Raw genomic sequence first — 23253 nt, forward strand, 5'->3', positions numbered from 1 at the left:
GTGGTGTTTGTCTTACTATTTCTGTAAGAAAGTCTTGTATGTCCTTAAGCTTCTCGTACTTTCTTTTCTAAAGATACTGGATTTGGCATTAAAAATTTTAGGTTTTGATGACCTGCTGTCCAGAGTAATTCGGTAATAAAGTTTCATGTGTTTCTGAATGCCATGATGTAGCACAACATGTTTTTGTGACTGCATTCCTTTTAGTTTCTGAGCAGCTGAACCTGGAACCAACTTCGTTGTTGTTTATAACATAGTTTTTTGTGTGTTTTTTTTTTTTTTGGTGGTTTTCTTTTTTTTTGTGTTTTTTGTTTTGTTTTGTTTTTTTAAGACAAAGCAAACTCCAACTCAGGTTATTGTGAAGTAAAGTGTGGTTTAGATTTTGGAGTTCCTTCTAATAAAAGCCTTATAGGATATATAGTTCTACCTCCCACATGTTCTTAATGAGAGGATTGCAAGATGTGTATTTTGGATTTAAGCTCTTACCAGTAATAAATTTCTCAATCTGTAGCACTGTAACTCGTTTTGATTGCATTGATTCTTAGAAAAGGATAAGTGTTTAAAGAATAATTAGTTATCTCTTGGACATCTTGAAGTGAATCGTAGTGTTAGTGTCTATGGCTGGAAAAAGCTCTTGTCTAACATCAACATGTTTGTGTGCTTTTATTTCATTCAGTTGCACAGTGTTCAGTGCTTTAATGAAATTCAGTGCTTTCAGAGGACTGTATTTAAAAAAAAAAAAAGTTGTACATATAAACTGGAGATTGGAGAGGAAAAAGTTCAGTGTAAAATAAGATTTATTCCTACAGAGAATGTCCACAGCTGAATTGAGAAATCGTAATACCTTTAGTTTCCAAATTACTGTCTATGATAGGCAGGATGTGTAACAAATAGATGTATTTGTACAATTATGTTTTGTTTTGCCTTTTTTCCCCATTCCCTGCTTGTCATACAATCTGATGAAAAACATCCACCCGTGTTAAGACTGTAGTGCTTGTATGGGGATGGGTGGTGAGGAGAGAATAGGTGATGAGAAGTGGAGAAGGCTGTAAAAAGGATAAAGATAGATAATTTCAGCTGGTCTTCTTTTATGTGTCCAAGTTTAGAACTAAATTCTTGGGCCTCGTAGCTGTAATATCACTATTCAGTCTTAGCCAAGGTTTCTGAATTACATCGCCATGGCAAATCACAAGACCCAAACCCATTTGGTTTGGGCTATCCATGTGGCCTGCTCCAGAGCTGGCTTGTCCCAGCTGTCAAAGCCTGAAGCGAAATCTGGAAAGGAAATAAGGGAATATGACTTTTTGGGTGCTACTCAGATGCTTACAGTTCTCCTAGATGAAAATGTTAGTGCCTTTTGTGAGCTAGAGTAGAATGTCTGAAAAATGCTGGAGGGCATCAGCTTTGCATAGCTTTGGGACATTTTGCATTAAAGGATTACCTAAAGGCACTGGGGAAGTGGGCCTGGGACAGCGACTGGCAGGGTCCTTGCAGAGCTTCCTCAGGAGGATGCTCTTTCCAGGAAGGAGATGTACTCTCATAAGTGCAGATATTGTGCATTATACAAAGTCAAGTAGGCATTTTGGATGTAGCTGTAAAGCATCTGGGTGTGTCTATGACTAAGCTGTAGTTTTATTTGCAGCTTCAGGTCTATGCAATTAATGTACAGTAGTTCTGCACAAGGACAGGTGAGAAGTAGATCTATCTATGAGTAGTCTTTAAGAATGGGTATCTAAGGGTCAAACTTTTAAGTCCTATAATAAATATGACATTTAGTGAATTCAGTGTTCTTTCACAGTAGAATATTGCCCTGAACACCCGTAGGAAGATAGGAGCATTTCATACAAAACAACAAATAGTGATGCCAAAGTTGCTGCACATTTCTGCATCGCCTGGTTTAACTGTGCAATGAAATGTGGCAAAAATGAGCTAAAAGATTCTTCTTCGGCTCTGCTGAGACCACTTCGCTGAAATTTGTCTTATGATGCATACATTTGTGTTGTGAAGAAGTGCTTTTATGTTCTGTATGTGCTCAAGAAGTTCTATGATGGTGGTATCATAAAAACAAGTTATTCGATATGGATACAATATATGCGATCTATAGGTATATATGTTTGTATCTTATAGAAGTAAAACTTAAAACCTAAAACACTACAGAAAGGAATTGATAGAAGAGTGTCTGAAGATCAAGCTGATGTTTCCACTAGTGATATTCGGAGTTATCAGTAAAATTATTCTCTTGTATGCTTTAATACTTTCAATCAGAATTTCTGTGTTTTAGACAGGATACATCTGTTTGTGGAGATTTGGGTCACATTTTTATATTTACTGTCCTTGTTTACTGGATGCTTTTGATTTCAGAGAGCCCTTATAAAAGATTGCTTCCTTGGTCTTATAGAAATCTGAGACACTGAAAATTAATGGAAATGCTCTGAATACACAGTAAATTCTGAACATGTCTGCTGGAAGCATCTGGAAATACAATACAACAGAGAGAAAACAGTCCAGGAGGTTTGTGGTGTGTGTGTAAGATACTTCCCAACACAGCTGGTGAGTGAGTTGACTAGGGAAGGTATGTGCTGGGCCTGCTGTTTGTGAACAGAGAAGAACTTGAGGGTGATCTGATGGTTGGAGGCTGTCTTGGAACAGTGATCATGAAATGGTAGAATTTCTGATTCTCAGAAAAGTAAGGAGGGAGGTCAACAGCACTGCTACCTTGGACTTGTGTAGGGCAGACTTTAGCCTGTTTAGGAGCCTGTTTGACAGAGTCCCTTGGGAGGCAGTCCTGAAGGGCAAAGGAGTCCAGGAAGGCTGAACATTCTTGAAGAAGAGAATTTTAAAGGCACAGGGAGCACATCATCCCCATATGCCAAAAGATGAGCCAGGGGTGAGGTAACTGGCCTGGCTGAACAGAGAGCTTTGGCTGGAACTCAGGAAAGAAAAGAGTTTATGACCTTTAGAAGAAGGGGCAGGCCACTTAAGAGGACTACAGGGGTGTCATGGAATTATGCAGGGAGAAAAATTAGAAGAGCCAGAGCCCATAAGAGCTATCAGCGAGGCTGACCTCACTGCTGGGCAGGATTATGAAGCAGATCATCTTAGAAAAGTTTGGGTCGGAAGGGACCTTCAAAGGTCATTTAGTCTAACCCCCTGCAATGAGCAGGGACATCTTCATCTAGATAAGGTTGCCCAGAACAACATCCAGCCTGGCCCTGAGTGTCTCCAGGGATGGAGCATCCATCACCTCCCTGGGCAAACTGTGCCAGTGTTTTAGCACCCTCATTGTAAAGAATTTTTTCCTCACATGCAGCCTGAATCTCCCCTCTTAGTCTAAAACCATCAGCCCTTATTCTGTTGTAATAGGCCCTGTGGAAGTCTTTCCCCATCTTTCTTACAGACACCTGGTAGGACTTGATGATCTTAAAGGTCTCTTCCAACCTAAATGATTCTATTTTCTCTCTGGGTCAGAATCCAGATTGTCAGGTAGACCTCTTCAGGCAATATATATTCATTCTGCTTGTGCATCCATAGGTTTTTGTGGAAGTCATGCAGCAGTATATTTAATAATGCAAAGACCTGCTGCATTAGGGCTGGTTTTTTGTTTGTTTTGTTTTGTTTTGTTTTTTTTTTGTCTTAAAGTATTCCTAAGGGTGTATTCCACCTTCTGATAGTTGGACAGTTGCCACTCTAGTGTTGGGGTACTGCCAGTTCTGCGCTGCAGTAGATCAGAAATCTGAATTCCTATGTTGTGTTGTGGGTACATGTTCCATGGGGAGTTTCTTAAGCAATGTGTATCATTAAAACAAATACATTGAAGGATTTGGCAGACAGCTCTATATAAGCAGACACTGAATCAGAGATTCTTAATAGTGTCATAGAATCATAGAATAGTTAGGGTTGGAAAGGACCTTAAGGTCATCTAGTTCCAACCCCCCTGCCATGGGCAGGGAAACTTCACACTAAACCATCTCACCCAAGGCCTTGTCCAGCCTGGTCTTGAACACTGCCATGGATGGAGCATTCACAGCCTCCCTGAGCAACCTATTCCAGTGCCTCACCACCCTAACAGGAAAGAATTTCCTCCTTATATCCAATCTAAACTTCCCCTGTTTAACCTGTTACCCCTTGTCCTGTCACTACAGTCCCTAATGAACAATCCTTCCCCAGCGTCCCTATAGGCTCCCTTCAGATACTGGAAGGCTGCTATGAGGTCTCCATGCAGCCTTCTCTTCTCCAGGCTAAACAGCCCCAACTTCCTCAGCCTGTCTTCATACAGGAGGTGGTCCAGTCCCCTGATCATCCTCGTGGCCCTTCTCTGGACTTGTTCCAACAGTTCCATGTCCTTTTTATGTTGAGGACACCAGAACTGCACACAATACTCCAGGTGAGGTCTCACAAGAGCAAAGGGGCAGGATCACCTCCTTCGACCTGCTGGTCATGCTCCTTTTGATGCAGCCCAGGATACGGTTGGCTTTCTGGGCTGCAAGAGCACACTGCCGTCTCATGTTCATTTTCTCATCAACCAACACCCCCAAGTCCTTCTCGCAGGACTGCTCTGAATCTCTTCTTTACCAAACCTGTAGCTGTGCCTGGGATTGCTCCGACCCAGGTGTAGGACCTTGCACTTGTCATGGTTAAGCTTCATGAGGTTGGCATCAGCCCACCTCACAAGTGTGTCAAGGTCCCTCTGGATGGCATTCCTTCCCTCCAGGATATCAACCGAACCACACAGCTTGGTGTCATCAGCAAACTTGCTTAGGGCGCACTCAATCCCACTGTCCATGTCAGCGATGAAGATGTTGAACAAGACCGGTCCCAACACCGAGTTAAACAAGACCGGTCCCAACACCGATCCCTGAGGGACACCACTCGTTACTGGTCTCCAGCCGGACATTGAGCCATTGACCACAACTCTTGTGTGCGGCCGTTCAGCCAGTTCTTTATCCACTGAGTGGTCCATCCATCAAATTGATGTCTCTCCAATTTAGAGACAAGGATGTCATGTGGGACAGTGTTGAAAGCTTTGCACAAGTCCAGGTAGATGACATCAGCTGCTCTACCCCTGTCCATCAGGTCTGTAGCCCCATCATAGAAGGCCACCAAATCGGTCAGGCAGGATTTCCCCTTAGTGAAGCCATGCTGGCTGTCACCAAGCACCTTGTTGATTTTCATGTGCTTTAGCATGCTTTCCAGGAGAATCTGCTCCAAGATTTTGCCAGGCACAGAGGTGAGACTGACTGCTCTGTAATTCCCTGGGTCATCCATTTCCCCTTCTTGAAAATGGGGGTTATATTTCCCTTTTTCCAGTTGTCGGGAACTTCACCTGACTGCCATGATTTTTAAAATATGATGGCCAGCAGCTTTGCAACTTCATTCACCAGCTCCTTCAGGATCCGCGGATGGATTTCATCAGGACCCATGGACTTGTGCACATTCAGATTTTTAAGATGGTCTCAAACCAGATGCTCTCCTACTCTGGGCCCAAGGTCTTCATTCTCACAGTCGCTGCATCTGCCTTCTAAGACTTGGGTGGTTTGGTCAGAGCCTTTGCCAGTAAAGACTGAGGCAAAGAAGTCATTCAGAACCTCAGCCTTCTCCAAATCCAGGGTAGCCAGTTCTCCCAAGAGCTTCCAGAGGCGGCCTATGTTCTCCCTAGTCTTTTATTTGCTGTGTACCTGTAGAATCCCTTCCTGTTACCCTTAATATCCTTAACCAAGTTTAATTCTAACTGGGCCTTAGCTTTCCTAACCTGGTCCCTAGCTTCCCGGACAACATCCCTGTACTCTTCCCAGGCCGCCTGTCCTTGCTTCCACCTTTTATAAGCCTCGTTTTTCAACTGAATTTTCCTCAGGAGCTCCTTATCCATCCAAGGAGGTCTCCTGGCCCTCCTGCTGCACTTCCTTCTGGTTGGGATTCAACACTCCTGAGCTTGCAGCAGGTGATCCTTGAATATCAACCAACAGTCTTGGGCCCCCCTGCCCTCTGGCGCTGTATCCCATGGAACCTTAGTAACCAGGTTCCTGAAGAGGCCAAAGTCTGCTCTCTTGAAGACCAGGGCAGTGAGCTTGCTGCACGCTCTTCTCACTGTCCTGAGGATCTCAAATCCAACCATCTCATGATCACTTCATCCAAGGCTGCCCTGGAGCATCACATTTCCAACAAGCCCATCCCTGTTGGTGAGCACGAGGTCAAGCATGGCACCTCTCCTTGTCGGCTCCTCTATTACTTGCAGAAGGAAGTTGTCTTCTACGCAATCGAGGAACCTCCTGGATTGCTTGTGCCGGGCCGTACCATCCTTCCAACAGATGTCAGGGTGGTTGAAGTCCCCCATGAGAACAAGGGCCTGTGAGCGTGAGGCTTTTCCTGTCTGTCTGTAGAGTGCTTCATGGACAGATTCCTCTTGATCAGGCGGTCTGTAACAGATCCCCACAGTAATGTCTCCCATAGCTATATTCCCTTTAACCCTGACCCACAAACTCTCTGTGGACTGCTCACCTGTCTCCAGCCTATCCCTAACATAAATAGCAGCTCCTCCTCCCTGTCTGCCAGGCCTGTCTTTTCTAAAGCGCCTGTAACCTTCCGTTCCAACACCCCAGTCACAGGAGCCATCCCACCATGTGTCTGTGATGCCTATTATATCATAATCCCTGTAGACGTGCAGACATCTTTAATTCCTCTTGTGTCAGTGATCCGTGTTATAGTTTGTTGGCTTTGCATAGCCAATTCTAAATTTCTGTGTTGTACTTTACCTGGTTTTGAGGCTTTTTGGAATGAAGACTGAAGTAAGGTTTACTTGAGGAGGTTTTAATTTGCACCTTTTTTACTGTAAATGTTTCATTAAAAACCTATCATGTCTTTGTTGTAATTTTGAGAATAAAGGCTTTGATGTTGGAGAAATGTTAGAAAGGTATAAGATATAATAGCAGAATTTTCTGTCTTGATTGTCCTCAGAGTGGTTTGCATGTGAGATAATTTTACTTTACTAATACTTTGTTTTCCTGATGATTTAGGAGACTATGATTTTTCTTGTGTTCCAAATTTCTCTTCTTATATTAAGGGCTAATTCACTGTGCAAGTTTAATACCGAGACTTCAGTGACATTAGGTCAATTAGCTTGCCTGTGAATATTTGCATGATGTATTTACTGATTGTCTTTTTAACCAGCTGTCTTAGACTGGCACACATTACCAACACTGCTGTAATTTCTGATATCTGGTTTGACTGATTTTTCTGTTTTTATTTTACTGATTTTATTTCAGAAGTGAAAAAATTCAAATAAATCAAGTGCTCTAAAGAAAAATATACTTCTGATTATTTGTTTTCATGAATACTGAAGATTTGTTTCTTGTGGTTCATTCTTTATTTCCCACTCTCAGTACCAGAAGATAAGACACCAATTTTCATCTTGTGTCCATTCATAAAAGATAATATTGGAGTAAGAATAAATGTTCAGGTATTGAAAATTGTGTGTGGCTGGTTCAGTAAGTACCCAGTCTGTTTTACTTCTGTGTTTGGGATATACCTCTTAATTGAGAGCATCTAAAGCTTGTTACGAGCATCTAAAATGCTCTGGCAGATGTCTGGTGACTGCTTAACTAGGTTATTAAGCAGGGTTATAGACAGTGCTGACAATGTAAGTAAGCAAGCTCCTGATTATTCTGAGTGTTACAACAGAACAGTACTAGTGGGCAGGATCTTCAGGCAATGAGATGTCTACCTGAGAGAATCATTAAACTTAGACATGTTTGACATCCCAAGGTACTTCAGGGCTAATGTGTAATTGCGACAATTAAAACAATAAACTGCCTATAGCTTTTTGCATACAGGTGATAATCAAAATAAGCAAAGGGGGACAGATTAATCTGCTGAAATAACATCCTGTGGAGCATAAACTTGGAGAGCACTGTTCTTTCCAATTTCTTCTTGTGTAGTGCTTAAGTGCCTGAATGAGATCCCAGTTCTAACCTGTCAAATTTTCATTGTGTTCCTCTCTGTTCTGAGTTACTCTGTGTTTACTTTCTGAAATTTATACAGATTTCAATAACATTGAGTATGATTTCATGAAAATGTAATTTGCTAGGTGCATCTTGGATTGTAATGTAAGTTTTTATCACAACTGTTACAAATGTTAGAGCTTGTAGGAATGGTACTTGAATGAATACTGTAGTAGTCAGAATTTTAATGATTTATGGAGAGAATAATTCAAACTAGCTCTTTCACAATGAAGAATCTGTTCTTGCCAGTTTCATGACCTTTTTATGAAGTAGCTTGGAAAATATCTCTGAGTTGGAAAGTATTTTTGCGCTCTGATGTTTGACTTGTTAGGAGTCCTTTCAGCACCTGGTGTTGCTAGGCTACTGAGTCCAGAGCTGGAGGGAGAACACCACCTCTGTTGTTTAGGTCTTAAGGTAAATATTTCCTTTAAAAGAAATATTAATCAGTAATTATATGGAAGCCATTTCCATGTTTGCTTCTATTGAGACTTGCATAGTGCTTTATAGCTTATTTCCTTTCAAGTGCTATCTAACGGAGACAGCCGAGAAACCAATGACAAGAAGGTGGTCAGGGCAGCAGAGACTTCAGTTGAGTATGTGCTTTCAAGTCCAGGTGCTGCATTTTGCACTGAGTTATTTGACACAATTAAAACATGTTGGACAGCAGTCATCACAAAGACCTGCAAATTCCTGCCACTGTACATGCTTACATTTCTTATCTCAGTTGAACCAAATGCACACAAGTATGCATGTGCTGGATGTGATTCATTATTCCAGAGGTTTTAGTAGTGCTACATCTCATTTTGATGGAGATTGAGAATTAAACAGATTGCTTTCATTAAAATGAGGCTATTTCTGAAGATGTTTTAAAGAAAAATGATACATTATGGCTTGTTAGAATAGAATCGTAAAATAGTTAGGGTTGGAAAGGACCTTAAGATCATCTAGTTCTAGCCCGCTTGCTATGAGCAGGGACACCTCACACTAAATCATGTCACACAAGGCTTTGTCCAACCTGGTCTTGAACACTGCCAGGGATGGAGCATTCACATTTTCCTTGGGCAACCCATTCCAGTGCCTCACCACCCTCACAGTAAAGAACTTCCATATCCAGTCTAAACTTCCCCTGTTTAAGTTTCAACCCGTTACCCCTTGTCCTATCACTACAATCCCTAGCGAATAGTCCCTCCCCAGCATCCTTATAAGCCCTCTTCAGATACTGGAAGGCTGCTATGAGGTCTCCACACAGCCTTCTCTTCTCCAGGCTGAACAGCCCCAACTTTCTCAGCCTATGGGAGGTGCTCCAGTCCTCTGAACATACTCATGGCCCTCCTCTGGACTTGTTTCAACAGCTCCATGTCCTCTTTCTGCTGAGGACACCAGAACTGCACACAATACTCCAGGTGAGGTCTCATGAGAGCAGAGTAGAGGGGCAGGATCACCTCCTTTGACCTGCTGGTCATGCTCCTTTTGGTAGAGAATAGAATAGAGGGAAACACCAGAGATGGTGTAGATATTTGATATTTATTGGGTCTTTTAGCAGATGAACTTAAATCTGTCTTGTAGCTGAATATTTTGGAAGGTTTTTGAGCATCTTACGTGATCAGGAAATTTGAAATGTAAAATTGGAACACCTGGGCTACTGTAGACAAATGCTGTGAAGAACCAGTATGTGTGAGAGACATGTATAGAAACAAGTTATTTTTCATGCATGTTTTCTTTGATATGCTGTTAATATTGATTCAGTTTTATAGTTACAAACATTGTGTACAAGGCCTGCAGATTGCTTTAAATCAAAATAAAATAGTTATTTTCAGAAAATAAAACTTCAGTTTTAAGTAGCATGTGTGTAGTTACTTGGGGATCTAGGAATAGGAAGCTGCCCCTTCTAGTGGAATAAATAGCATGAAGATTTTAATACAACTGCTGAAGACTCTGAGAAAACCCGCAAACTCACTGGATCTTGGCAGTCCGGAGACTTATAAATGCTTCCTGATGTTTGAACTTTGAATACCTCTGAAGTATCAAAGAACAGTCAGAAATATGCTAGAAAATATGAAGCCTTAAGTCTGAAAATACTGTCTACCCTTATCAGCAGTGACAGCCTAGTGATGTCATCAGAGGCCACTCCATAATTATGTAACTGAATTTTCCAAACAAAACAATCAGTGAATGAAGTTACTTTGCTAAGTTCTGCCTTCAGCTGTTTGTGTCATTTTCTAAGTGGAGAGGTGTGCTGTCTGGATGCAAGTTGTAGTTGCGTAAAAGGACTACATCAAGGAAGCTGGGGAGGGAAACATGATGGGAAGGCATTGCAATCCAGTCTCTGGACTTCCGTTTCTAGCTCCTGAATTCCCGTAAATCAAGATCTCTTGCATTCTGGGAAATTAAATATAGATTCCCCAGGAAATCCCCTGCTCTCAAAGGTGTGATAACACAAGAGTCAAGATTTATAGTAGCTTTCTTAAAATCTTACGCAACTAATTTCAGTGCAGTTATGAATAAGGTCAGCACATTGGTTGCTGTTTTGGAATTGGCTTTCAGTTTTGTACCACATTAAGGCTGCTGCTAGAACCTGGGTAGCTCTACCATAGTAGCAGTAAGAAATCTTAAATGTTAAATCTTGATACCCAAGTCCTTTTGTTGTTGTCTTCACAGAATACAAATCCTATCTTCTATTTACAATCTCTTGCTTTTCTTAAGATTTGGGCTCTTTCCTTTGCACTGCAGTCAAATGCTTTGAGTGCACATAGACACACAGGCATTAATCTAGACCTAGTGCACTAACACAAGTTACACTGTAGTGCAGCCAGTGTCTTGAATCTGGTCATGGTCCTGTAGGCCCTGTAAAGGATGGGTGGAAGTTTGCGTCACCAAGATTTCACTGGCTTTCATATATCTAGGACACAATGACTACATGTATTAATTTTTTTTTTGGTCTTCTGACTGCCTCTTAATGTGTGACTTCAGGGTTGACTTAGTTCTGATTCCTTGCAGGATAAATTCCCTGTGTCATCTTACTTTCTTCGTAATAAATCTTGCTTTCTGTAACTTGGGGAAGTGGATAGCTGTGCTGCATTCGGTATGCAATATAACTTTAACAGTCCTGAGTTTTATCCAGATGAATATCCAGAACATGGATAAACCAAGCCAAAACCAAATTTATTTACTTTCTACATCAAATTGACTGACAGGTGCTACTGGCCCCTCACCTCAACTGTTGCTAGGCCAAAAAAACCCCAATCTACCTCTAAGGATGCCTCTGGGGGAAAGTCATAATATCTGTCCTACTGCAGCTAATTCTGGATGAAGTGCTTGCATGGACTTAATACCCTTCTGCGGACCCAGTCAGGGCTGTGTCCTGTCCACAAAAGAACCCTTTTAAGCACAATTTGCTGTTGTCTCTTTGACAGAAGTATCTTTAGGAGGACAAATATTGTTTCTAGATAGCTCTGTGGGCTGCCAGAGATCGGCAGTATTCTAGCAGTGAAAGAAAACTCCATAATTAGGCTCCAGTTTATTCTCTAGAACTCAATTTTGATGTTTAAAAACAAAGTGTAAAATGGGATTGCAAAGAAAACCTTTCAAATGCGAGTATTCTACATTGGGTAAAATAGTATTTGCATTAGTTAATGCTCACGTGGCTTAAAGAAATGCTTTGTAGTTCAGTATAGACTTCTGTAGTTTCTTCTGTTGTTCATTACAGGCACAAAAGTACTGAAGAATGCAAATGCGTTGTTGATGAACAAATGTCAAGCGTAGTACAGAAAACATGGGAATTTGATTGAAAGCCACCTGATGTTTAAATAGGATTGTGGAAAGCCAGGATCCTTAAAATGAAAGAATTGCACGTGTTTTTTGTAACAGCACTGTCTAGCAAAAGCTGGCTGCCAAATGGTTTTGTTGAGCCTTAGTTCTAAACAACTGAAAGTGTAGCAAGTGTTGAGAAGTGCAGGAGTTAAATATATTTTCATATGAAAGGAATAGATCAGTCTTTCATTTGTTTGTGGGGTTTTTTTGAGGGAATCACGTGTGTTCTTGAGGAAGGAATGTGCTTGCTATATTTGTGGTGTGGGTTTTTTTTTTTTTCAGATGTTTTGTTCAAGACCATATTTAAATACTGGTAGTTGTAAGAAACAAAGAGAATGAAAATCTATGCACATTATTTATTCTTGAAGACTGTTTTGGAAATACGATGTTTTGGTTGCCAATGAAAGCTTAAAAGAACACACAGTGTGTTTTGGGGAAGATACCTTGAATACAGACATATTTTGTAGTAACATTATGCTATTGTGACACAGCAATATTGAAGTGGGGTTTTGGATAATTAAGGAATTGAGTTCAGTGTTCAGATGCATGATGCAAGTACCTTAGAAATTCTCTAATATGACTGTAAAACCAAAAACAATTATCAAAGTACACATAAGCAAAAGGAAAATAAGGATAAGTATAATATTATTATTTTGTTATAAGAAAATAAGATAGTATTCCTAAAGTCTGATTTATTTTTTTTAATCAGCACTTTCAGCTGTGAAATGAACAGATGCCTCTTGATTATATACAAAGTGGGTAAAATATGATGTTCATGACAGATAAGTGAGAAGGAGCAACTGTTAAAGAGCTAACTTGCAGAGAAAGTGGATAAACTTGTGAACTGGCAAAAAAAAAAAGATTAAACTGAGTGAAAAGTCATGCTGTGTGTGATCAAATAAGAACAAAACTAAACTATTGCAATTAAATGTATAATCATTATAGTTGTTTGTTAAATGATTCAAAGGTACATTCAAAGGTAGCATTAAGAATTTGAATATTAAGCATATTGACTGGTGCCTGTGAAAGCCAGTGGCTGCCTTTCTCTTTGGAGATAAAAGATCTCCAACGGGAAAAGCAACCTCAATGCCTTTACAAATAGGCGATTTGACAGTGTTGATTAGCTCTTAAAGAAAGGAAGCAAATTTTGCAAATCTAGTAATGTGCAAGTTTTTAAAATATTTTCTATTGATTAAATATTTTTTTTTAATATTTGCTTCAGTTATGCATGGAAATGGCTTTTTGTAAAAGTATAAACATCTCTTCTAGATTATTTTTGCTTTAAAGTTATAAACCCTTTGACCCCAGATGAGGTTCTTTTCTGTCAACCTACGCTTACATACTTAATCAAATTACCAGGTTTTTTTTTTGGGAAAACCCCTCAAGAACCAGCAGAAAACACCAAAGCCGCAAAAAACCCCACACCCACAAAACTTATGTAATAATACAATATGGTGTAATCCACATGGGAAAAATACCATTGACATCCTAATAGAGTTACTTTCCAGCAATATGGGAAACCACGAAGTGTATAGCCATTGCTGAAAACATCTATTTTAAAACCTTTCAACTCTGCTAATTAATGCATATTTATTTGTATTTAGAATGGCACCTATTAAAAACCAGTAACGGTAAAAAATCCAGTAGACTTCAGCTCAGTAGCAATGCTGGTGGTATGCCTATCAATTTAGTACTCACTTTGGGGGGGGGAGGAGTGTTTAATAGATTATAGAATTGTAGATGTGTAACTTAGGTGCATGTTTATGCTTTTGAAGTGATGGTTTTCTTGAGTTCATCTGCTTTAACTGGGTCCTCTGTACTAACGTACAGTGTTGATTTTTCTAGACTAACAGATTTAAGAGTATATAGGTCCATGTGAGAAGCAAGCATGTGAAGTGCACTTCAGAAACGGCAGCTTAGTGCACAAGTATGTACATCAAAATGGTTTGTTGTTTTAGCTGTGACAGTGTATATCAGTATAAAGGAGTATTTCCTGATGACTTCCTTTTGAAGATGCTAATTCTATACTGGTGGCTCTGGCTGACCAGTGTGGCTTCGCTGGTCAGGTCACAGGCTGGTAGAAAAGAAATATGGGGTGTATCATCTTAATCAGTTCTTGTGTTCTTGGTCTTAGGTAGTGTCCTCAATTTCCTCTGTTAATTCTTCATGTTTCTGATGCTTGTCCTTTCTCTCATGGTTATATTACATAGTGTAAAATGGAAATGGAGCATGTTTTTAGACTTAACTGGTTTGCTGCTTTGCTCTCAGCTCTTTTAGGCCAGCTCCCTCCCTTTCTTCCTAACTTCAGCTTTTCTTTTAGAAAGCATAATGCACTGAGTGCTGAGGAAATCGCACTCTTTGTTTTGAGGGCCCCGCTGTGTAGGTACTTCTTAAATTGAAGTTCTTCAAATGAAAACCACACTGCTAGCATGTACATAGCGTACTTAGATTTAAGATTGGGTTTTAATACTATGCTGTCATTGTCATTAAAAGGTGTGGGCTGTTCTTGCTTGAAGTTAAACTAATTGTTGTTAAAGACTTGAGACATGTAATTTTAAAAATGAAGGTGCTACAGATTAATTAAGTAATCTGCAACTCTTAGCGTTGCTAGGGATGTGGTTTTCAGATAAGAATGCTTGTGCAGTTCATAACAGCGTACTTGAATCCAATTAGTGAGTTTCTTTGGAAGAAGTAGGAGTAGTAAAAATTGAAATAAAGTACAGATTTCATAGTGTTGACTGTCGAAATGGCACAAGACTTCTATTGCAGCTATTTCTAGTAACCTTAAACCATTTTATTTTCCTGTCTAAACATTGCTTGAACTTATCCAAGAACAGTCTAAGTCTATGAAAATGACTTTGTGTTACTCAAGGAGCAAGATCTGAATCTACAGTGGAATTAACTGGGTCTAGTTGATGAAGTCCTCATCTAGTTCCTCTATAAGATAAAAAGAGGGGAAAGAAACTCTTTCTCTCTTTTATTGGGAATTTATTCTTGTGCCAGGAAAAGCCATGAAAGGGGCAGTGCATAGCAGCAGAAGATAAACTTAACTAACAAGTCTAGGTTTAGTCTAGGTTTACCATCTGCAGGTGCAGCCAGTGCTGTCTTAACTTATGAGAAGGCAAACTGATGCTGAAAGGCAAGTTTCTGTCTTGAAGAAAGGGTGAATGAGATGGCTAGAATTGGGAAAGGAAGCCTCAATTGTAGTGGGGAAGATGCTGCAGTCTCTTCAGCAAGAGGAAAGTAATGTATTCAACAGAATATAATATAGTATATTTACTGTAGCTTGACTTCATTTTAATCACTTTCAATCATATTTAATTGGATTTGTGCTGTTACCAAATGGATAGATATATGCTTTTACAAAAGTGAAGGAAATGAATGAGGCATTCTAATACTGTATATATTTTTAGGTGGAAATCAGGATAGTTTGACAGAATTGCTTTGCAAATGATTGAACTGTGACTTTCTTCCATAATGTTGAGCGTTTTTGCTTCTTTGTTCCTAATACAGCAAATTTGAGAGTGTTGTGGGTAACTTAAATCAAATATCTTAAATTGTGTGCTCTTTTTTTTTTTTTTTTTTTATTCCAGCCCTGATGATATTGGTACCTGTTGGTATATCCTGCTCTCTGGTTCAGTCTTCATTAAAGAATCTATGTTTCTTCCACGAAGCAGGTATGTCAGTTATGAATATACTGTATTCTGTATTTTAAACATAAATCATGAAATGTAGAGAATTTTTAGAATTGAAAGGCAATATCTTGTGCTTAATGAAACAGAAAAGGACACACATAAACATGCTTTGCTTACCTTTACTAGCTGGTTGTGGTAATAGTTTTATGCCCATAGCTAGAACTGGAAGCACATCATTGTGGACAGTGTACAAACATCCAAAGTGTCATGCAGAAACTGTCAGTTTAAAAATAAAACCACCAAATACCTAACAAATGGAGTGAAGTACCAAGTAATCTGCTCCTGTAAGTAATCAAACTTTGAATCGTAGGATGTAATAGAGCTTGTGATGCTTTCATGAGGCTTTACTTACTGTGTAAAAGTCTTCAATACTTTTTTTTAGCGTATGCGTAAATTTTGCTACTTCTGCTTAAGGTTGTGCTTCACGTGAATGGATTTGCAACAAAGAGTGATATTTTACATGATAAGTTTGAGTACGAGATGCTCAAAATTTATATTGCTACAGTAAAAAAAAATTATATTTTGTGCTATGGAGTAAATACAAATGACTGCAAGGATTTCAGACTAAGGTGGCTGAGCTTGCTCATTTTAGTGGAAGCAGAGCAGAATCACTTTAAAATGTTGGTTACATGCATATTCATTCAGACTGCTATAAAAGGCTCCTTTGAAGTAAATGGCATGTAATACAATTTGTGAAAGGCGGAATGAAAGAATGACCTGTCTCTGTATGGTATGATGGGAATGAAAGTAGTAGAAACTTCCTTACAGTTTTAAACAGTGGGAAACCACTTCAGAGCTAGTGTTGATGGGCATATGAAAAATTAGATGTTCAGATATGCCTTTCAGTGGGAGGGCAATGCTGGTCCTGTGACTTCTGTTTGATGGTGGCATGTTCTTGGTGTGTCTTGTGTCTGTAAGAGGGCAGGAACTGCTGATAAAATGGTATGTTTGATGCACCTTCAAACAGTATATGCTAAAGGTGCAAAACTGGTTATTGTAAAAAGTAGAACAACAACAGATTATAGGATCCCTGCTGCTGGCAGATGGAAGAAAATTGTCCCGTATGTCATCCATAAACAGGCAACATGTCAGGAAAAAAAGCTGGCAGAAAGTTCTATCTTGAGATGCCAGGGGAGGGAATGTATGATATCTGAATTAATGTAGGGTGATTGTATATAGTCTGTGGCAGGAATATTCTGTTCCTTTGAATTGCAACAGTGGTTGTGCTTCAGACATCTTTTGACACTTGATGAGAAGTGAGATTTAATAAGATAAATGATGAGCTTGAGATTCTTCCTGGAAGAATGAACAGAAAATTGCATTTTCTGTGACTTTAAGCAGAGCATTTCAGGGCTGTTCACCTGGAGATATTCAGAAATAATATCTGCGACAGTGTCTGAGATCTTGATGAACTGCAAGTGTCGAATTAGAAAAAGTTTCATAGTTGTGGATGGAGACAAACAGCTGTCAAATCTGGTAGCTTGGCAACCGAACGCAAGAGAGGCAATCTGTTAATTAACAAAGATAACATAAGTCCGTGAAAGCAAAATGAAGAAAGTTTAATTTAAAGATGCAAGTTTTTCTGGAGATCAAACCCAGAGTCATTCTAATGAGAGGCTTTATGCTCAAAATCTATAGTTATTGAAAGGTAGTTGAGGATCTTATTTAAATTTAAGGCAAGGCTAATAAGGAGTTTTACTTTGTAAATGAGAAAGCTGCAATATCTGGGCCTTGGGCTCATCTACAAATAGGAAACTTGGGAAAAGTGAGAGGGCACCCAGGCTGAATTTCTGATTTGGAACTCTGGTGGGTAATAAATGATAGCCAAGGGGATTGGAACTAGATGATCTTTAAGGCCCCTTCCAGTGCAATCCATTGTATGATTCAGTGACCTTTTTTACTGTGGGTTTTTTTTTGTTGCTGAGACCGATTAGCAGCAATACTAATGTAAAATTTTACAGTGCCCTATTAAAAAGGCAGTAAGATCTTGTGAAAAGCTGCGGTCTGGAAAGAACTGATAGTGGTATTTTGAAATCTAGAGAGTAGAGTCAGAAGTGGGCAAAAGGCAGTTACTAGATAACTGTTTGCTTAAACTGAGTATTTACATTACAGGGAGTAATAATTTTAAGAGCCTTTTTGAGCATTGCATAATTTGGGAGTCTTGATGGCTTATTGCTGTTAAAATGAATTTACTGTGCTTCAGCAAATGGAGCAATATCCTGATGCATCATTAACTTCAGGTAATTGGAAGATACCTAAACATTGCCAGGTAGAGATCATCTAATTTTGATCTTGTTTGGCCAAAACATTGTCATTTGAGGAAGCTTATTGTAAATTTATATTTACACTATTTTAGTGGTAGTTTGTTTTGGGTTTTTTTCCACTTTAATCCATTTTATTTTGCCCATCTAGAGCACCACTAGAAAATAATTTTGCCACTTGTAAAGCTTGTGAGTAAGAGAGCAGGATGGAGCTGCAAAGTCTGTGTAGGAGCAGAAAGCAAGAAGTATGTTGCTTTCTCCAAGTCTGCGTGACTCAGAAAATTCTTGTTTCCCTCACTTTTCTTTTCCCAGAGCTTTTAAGTAATTCAACCTTCCTATTCCCAAACATCTTACCATCCAAAACTCCGAATTTTTTTTCCCTACCTTAAAATTATTCTTGCTTTTCTGGCAGCCTACCCCATGTACCCGCAGTAAATGCTTTTGCACAGGCTCTCTGAGCTGCATCCAGCCCTCCCAGTGGGACTTAGGGAGCTGCTGGTGCTGCTCAGACTGCAGTCTTCCCTTTGCCTGTCCTTATGGCTTTGTCCAGCTCAGCTTCATTGAATGATGGCTGGGCAGTAGCTGGCGAAATTTAAAACATATGTTCTTTTCTCCCCTCGCCCCTCTGAATTTCAAGAGCATTTGCTGTTCTTTGTTGGATTTCACTCTTTTAAAATCTATGTCTGTACAAGGCAGGGTAAAAGTAGTACCTAGTTAGGGCAATTCAGATAGCCTTAGTGAATAAATCTGCCTGCAACCTCGGAGGTGTTTTCAGAGTCCTGTGCCGATTTCTGTCCTACTCGAAACTTCATGACTGTTGGCATGTGAGCCTATAAGGAAAAGGATGGAGTGCTATTACCAGATTTATAGCTGAAATGTAGAAGTACTTTAGTGCATTTGACTGCGAATGTTCAACATATTACTTGTATCTGGGTATTGTATTAGCCTCTGTTGGCTAATTTAGTTGCATTAGTTTCAGATACAGCATCCTCTAGTTGGTGGATAACACTGTAAATGCTCCTTTGTTATGTATTATGTCAGGTAAACTTTTATTCTTTTTCCCAAATCCACTGTCTCCACATCTTTGATTCCAAGTGTTAGATACCATTTAAAATTCTTTGCAGAGAGGCAGTGATGACTAGGTTTGGCAGACAGATAATATATAGTTGGGGAAGAAGAATGTCTTAAAATAACAAAGCAGCCCCAAACAACCAAGCTGTCTGAAAGCATAAGAAATGACCACTCTCCTGCCTTCCCACTCAGACAGAAATAAATAATAGTATAGCTGTCAAAAACTAATCAGCTTTGTAATGTACTATGTAGAGTCAAATAGTTGGTAGTTGCAATAGTTTGAAATGAGTGCCATAGCTGTCAATTTTGCCAACGTTACATAATCTACTGAGTGACTTGTAGAACTGCTTTTAACTAGTTACTTGACAAGTCTTTAAGTCAAAACTAAAAAAAATTTAAAAGTGTTCAAGATGAAATATTGGAATAAATGAAGTCCTAAATTGAGTATCTTGCTTTGGAAACTTTAACATCTAAACCATGTCTGTTTTGTGAAAATAGCATGAGTGTTGTTTTATTTCCCTTCTGAAATATAGTTTAGTCTAGATAGAATTTGTTTAAATGCCAAGCCATCAGCTAGCAAATAGTGTTCCAAAGGTAAGGCTTGATTTTATTCAGTTAACTTATTGTTTTTGGAAAACTTGGAATTCAGAGTTTTAAAGAATTTTGACCTGAACAATTAAAGCTAACTTTTTTTGAGACATCGAGTAAAGCTTAATCTTGTTCTATTTAATTTTTGTGGATTGCAACAGTGAAATTTGTTCTGACAGTTTAATGTGAGGAAGATTTTCTTCTACCCCCATTATCTTACTATTAACAATTTCCATACTTATTCCTTTTCTTTAACGTATCAGGCACATATTAAGATGAAACTAAACATTCCTTACTTCCCCACTCCCACCACAACCAACAAGCTAGCACAAATTAACTCTTGCTCCCACTGCTGTTTCCCTTGAGTATCTGTACCCTGAAGCAGTTCACATGGTAAAATGAGGTTTATTTATGAAGTCTAGAAAATAAATTAGTAGAAAATGCAACTCCCAGAAGGTTGTCCTGGCTCTCCTGTGTTTTCATGTGGTCACTAACAGCAGTAATGTGACAGTTCCTCAAAATATCTTCTGGAATTGCCTCCAGCATCTCTTGGTCTGCTCCATACTCTCATCACACTTGCTCAGCTGCTCGGACTTTCTGTGTGGTTTTAGTTCCAGGACTTTGCTTCCAGTGTAAATTTTACCATGGTCTTTCATCTTCTTTGACTTGGAGCTGCACTACAAAAACATCTCCTAGATCTCCCACAGCAAACTTTCTGCTTGTCTGTGGCCTCCACGACTGGAGGATGTAACTAACTCTTAACAGCAATAAAATACAGAATTGCTGGGCAGTTTTTGTGAGACTGGTGGGCTCTGAAAAGTACCCATTTTTTTTGCTTTTCTCATAGAATTCTTCCCAGGCTGTCTGGGTGGTGTGTACTGTGCTGCTCAGGCATACTGCGGTACCAACTTGCCATGTGCAAACCTGGTTTTGCTCTTGTCTTTACTCACTCATCTATACTCTTTCCTTCCTGTAGGCTCTTCTTTTCCTTCCTTACTGCCACACCCAACCAGTTCTCCCCTCACCACTTCATGTGGTGATGGAGAGCTGTGCTCCCTTTAGCAAGTTCACAAATATTACATACAGGAGCAATTATTTAAGCTTTTTCCTCTAATTAAAGATTGAGCTTTGAAGTTAAGAGAGCATCTGTTTTTTCTGTCTTCAAAATTAAAAGGGATGTGTCTCTTTAAATATTGATGATTTAGCCCTCTGGTCTTTCCTATACTGAAACAACTTGAAAAATGGAATGGAATATCAAATTCTCTTGGAGAGCCATTGAAGAAATTATGAACTTGTTTTGAATGCATATAAAGCAATAACAGAATTCAATTTGTGCAGAAATTATTTGTCCTTGTCCAAGTGTGTCCAATTAACTTAAAGTAACTTCTCTCAGAAGAAAGCTTAACGATTTTGGCTTGGGTATGTTTCTTTTTTGGTGGTGGTGTTTGGTTTGTTTTTATGCTTTTGTTGTTTTTTTTTTTGTTTGTTTTACATTTTGACAGGTAATGCATGTGAGTATAATGGTGCAGGAGCAGAGCTTTTGGCTATGTACATGCATTTGTACAGTTTTATATCCTGAAACAGACATCCTATTTTTTTCTGATGCCTGGGACATGCTGTTTGGTGTAGTTTACATATATGTAACTAATGATATGTTTATATTTTTAATAGAGAACTGTCTTTGCTTGATCTTTCAGTAAGTAAGGTTATATTGATAGCTTTAATTACAATGAGAAAAAACATTTCTCAGTGTATGACCCTAATATATTTGCAAGTTAGTGTTTATTAATAATGGCTATTCTTGGCTGAAACTTAGAGCAAACCTAGTGTAACCAACGTATACAAGCATTTAAAGCAAAATACCATAGAAAGTTTTTTGGTTTTGTTTTTTCCCCCCAAGCAGGAAACTGAGAGTTTTAGAACAATGATCTGAAAGAGACTTAGGATTGTATTTTTGGGAGTTGCTAGCTGAGTTATTTAAGTTGCAGAGGGAGTTGATCAAGAGCTGTGCTAAGCTTATTCAACTTTCCCCTGTTTCCTAATTTTGCTTCTGGATAAGGATTAACATCATCATTATGGAAACATGAAGACCATACGTGGGATCTTTGTGAAGAACAATAACTTCCCAGGCTATGGTTTCAACTCTTGCTCTTTAATATAGAACTTCATTTATTTATTTATTTATTTATTTATTTATTTATTTATTTATTTAGCTAGCTGCTGCTGCTGGAGTTTACCATGACCTATATGTTGCTTTTTATTTCTATATCCAGCTAGTGCTGTTCTGAAGCCATGCTCACCACTGTTGCCACGGTATGATGGTACTGTTGTGGGCTGACCCCTGGTGCTGTCTTTTCTTCTGTCTGCTTTGAATGCCTCAGTTAAGCATTTCAGTCAGTCAGTTGAAGCTGAAGCATGGAATGTGATGTCACAGTCTAATCTGGGAAAGACTGAGGTCATAAACTGAAGAGGGGAGTTGGGAGAAGTAGTGGAGATGTCAGTCCATTTATGACTGAGTGTATGTCTACCATGAACTTCTAATGGATTTTAAATAGACATTGAGAAAGTAACACTAATTGCTTTGTACCATCTGAATCTGCCTAAAGACTGTGTATGTCCTCTTGGGTAGAAATGTTTCCTTTTACCTGCAAGCACAAAATCATACTATCACAGTGCATGCAACTGTGATTAATTTTTTAGACTTAAACTCCTGGAGAAATCTTGTTTGCAAGATTGACCGTTCTATTGGGAGTGCCTGATCTGGCCATCTGCTTTGAACTTGTTCATCTCCTGATGGTATTGTGGCCAGTGTTACTAGTGAGGCCTGGAGCTCACTGATAGGTGGCATTGCCACCTTCTTTGCGAGGTACTGGAGGAACTGGAGCTGCCATGGGTCTATCCCTGTCCTCAGCTCCCTGAGGGCTGGCTAGCAGGGAGGGTTTCAAGATCTCCGAGTCTGGCTTCCTCACTTAGACAGTTAGACAGCTCTGGCTGTAGCTGAATTAGGTGAGCCATAAATTAACAGGTCGTTGTCTTGTCACATCACCTGCTGTTACAGTAAAGTTCATGATGCAGAGCACATGCTACTTGTACCAGTAATGTCATCTGAAACTTTTTTAACTGTTTGCTAAGAAGTTGGTATACAGGTTTTTAAAAATATGAATAGTTACTTTTACAGCTAAATGAATTTGGCATTACATACATTTTGCTTTATCCCACCCAGTTTGTCTTCTGCTGAATAATATAAAAGTTCATTGGGGTTTGAATTTAATCATCTTCCATGTGTGCTGCCAGTATCTGGGGTATTGGGAAATAGAAGAGGACACAGCTCCTGAATGATGAGATTGGGTTGTGTCTGGCATTGTTCCTGTCAAAACAATTATTTCAACACTATTGGAATTTTCCTCTTACCCAGCTGATAAAATGTTAAGGGGCTTAATCTATTACGCTGGCATCTTTTGAAAATAAAAATAGAAATTTAGTGTAGTGGGTCTAGTGCTACCAGGCTTTCTTCCAAGTTTGTAATGGGAGATAGAGGGTAACAACAAAGCAGAAAGTGTCAAATGACCTGAATAACTTCTGAGTGAGCCTGAATATTTCTATCCCTCTGAAGGTGGGGGAGGTTTTCAGGGATGGAAATACTCATGGTAGAAGAAAAGTCAACTTAAGAAGCCCTCACAAATGCAAGCATTGTGCTAGTTTGTAGGTGTATATCCCAGAGTTACAGATTTCTCTTTCCATATGGAAGACCTGATGATGGACTTGATATGGTCTGGATCATCTTCTGATGCTCAGGTGTGTTGGTAGAATGTTCAGAAAAACTTCATACATTGGCTG

General features: G+C 39.3%; 1 protein-coding gene across 5 annotated transcripts in view; it reads left to right on the top strand.

The window, feature by feature from the left end:
• The window catches only part of RAPGEF2 (Rap guanine nucleotide exchange factor 2), a 197918-nt gene that overhangs the window by 69266 nt on the left and 105399 nt on the right, over positions 1–23253 (top strand). For all 5 annotated transcript variants that reach the window (XM_057419200.1, XM_057419197.1, XM_057419199.1 and 2 more), the window contains exon 4: positions 15395–15478. In XM_057419200.1, the coding sequence (XP_057275183.1) occupies positions 15395–15478 (84 nt within the window). The remainder of the gene's footprint in view (positions 1–15394; positions 15479–23253) is intronic.

The sequence above is a fragment of the Pezoporus wallicus genome, unplaced genomic scaffold, assembly GCF_028554395.1.
Source record: "Pezoporus wallicus isolate ANWC-B61680 ecotype Strahan unplaced genomic scaffold, APGP_CSIRO_Pwel_v1 contig_2384, whole genome shotgun sequence".
NCBI lineage: Eukaryota > Metazoa > Chordata > Aves > Psittaciformes > Psittacidae > Pezoporus > Pezoporus wallicus.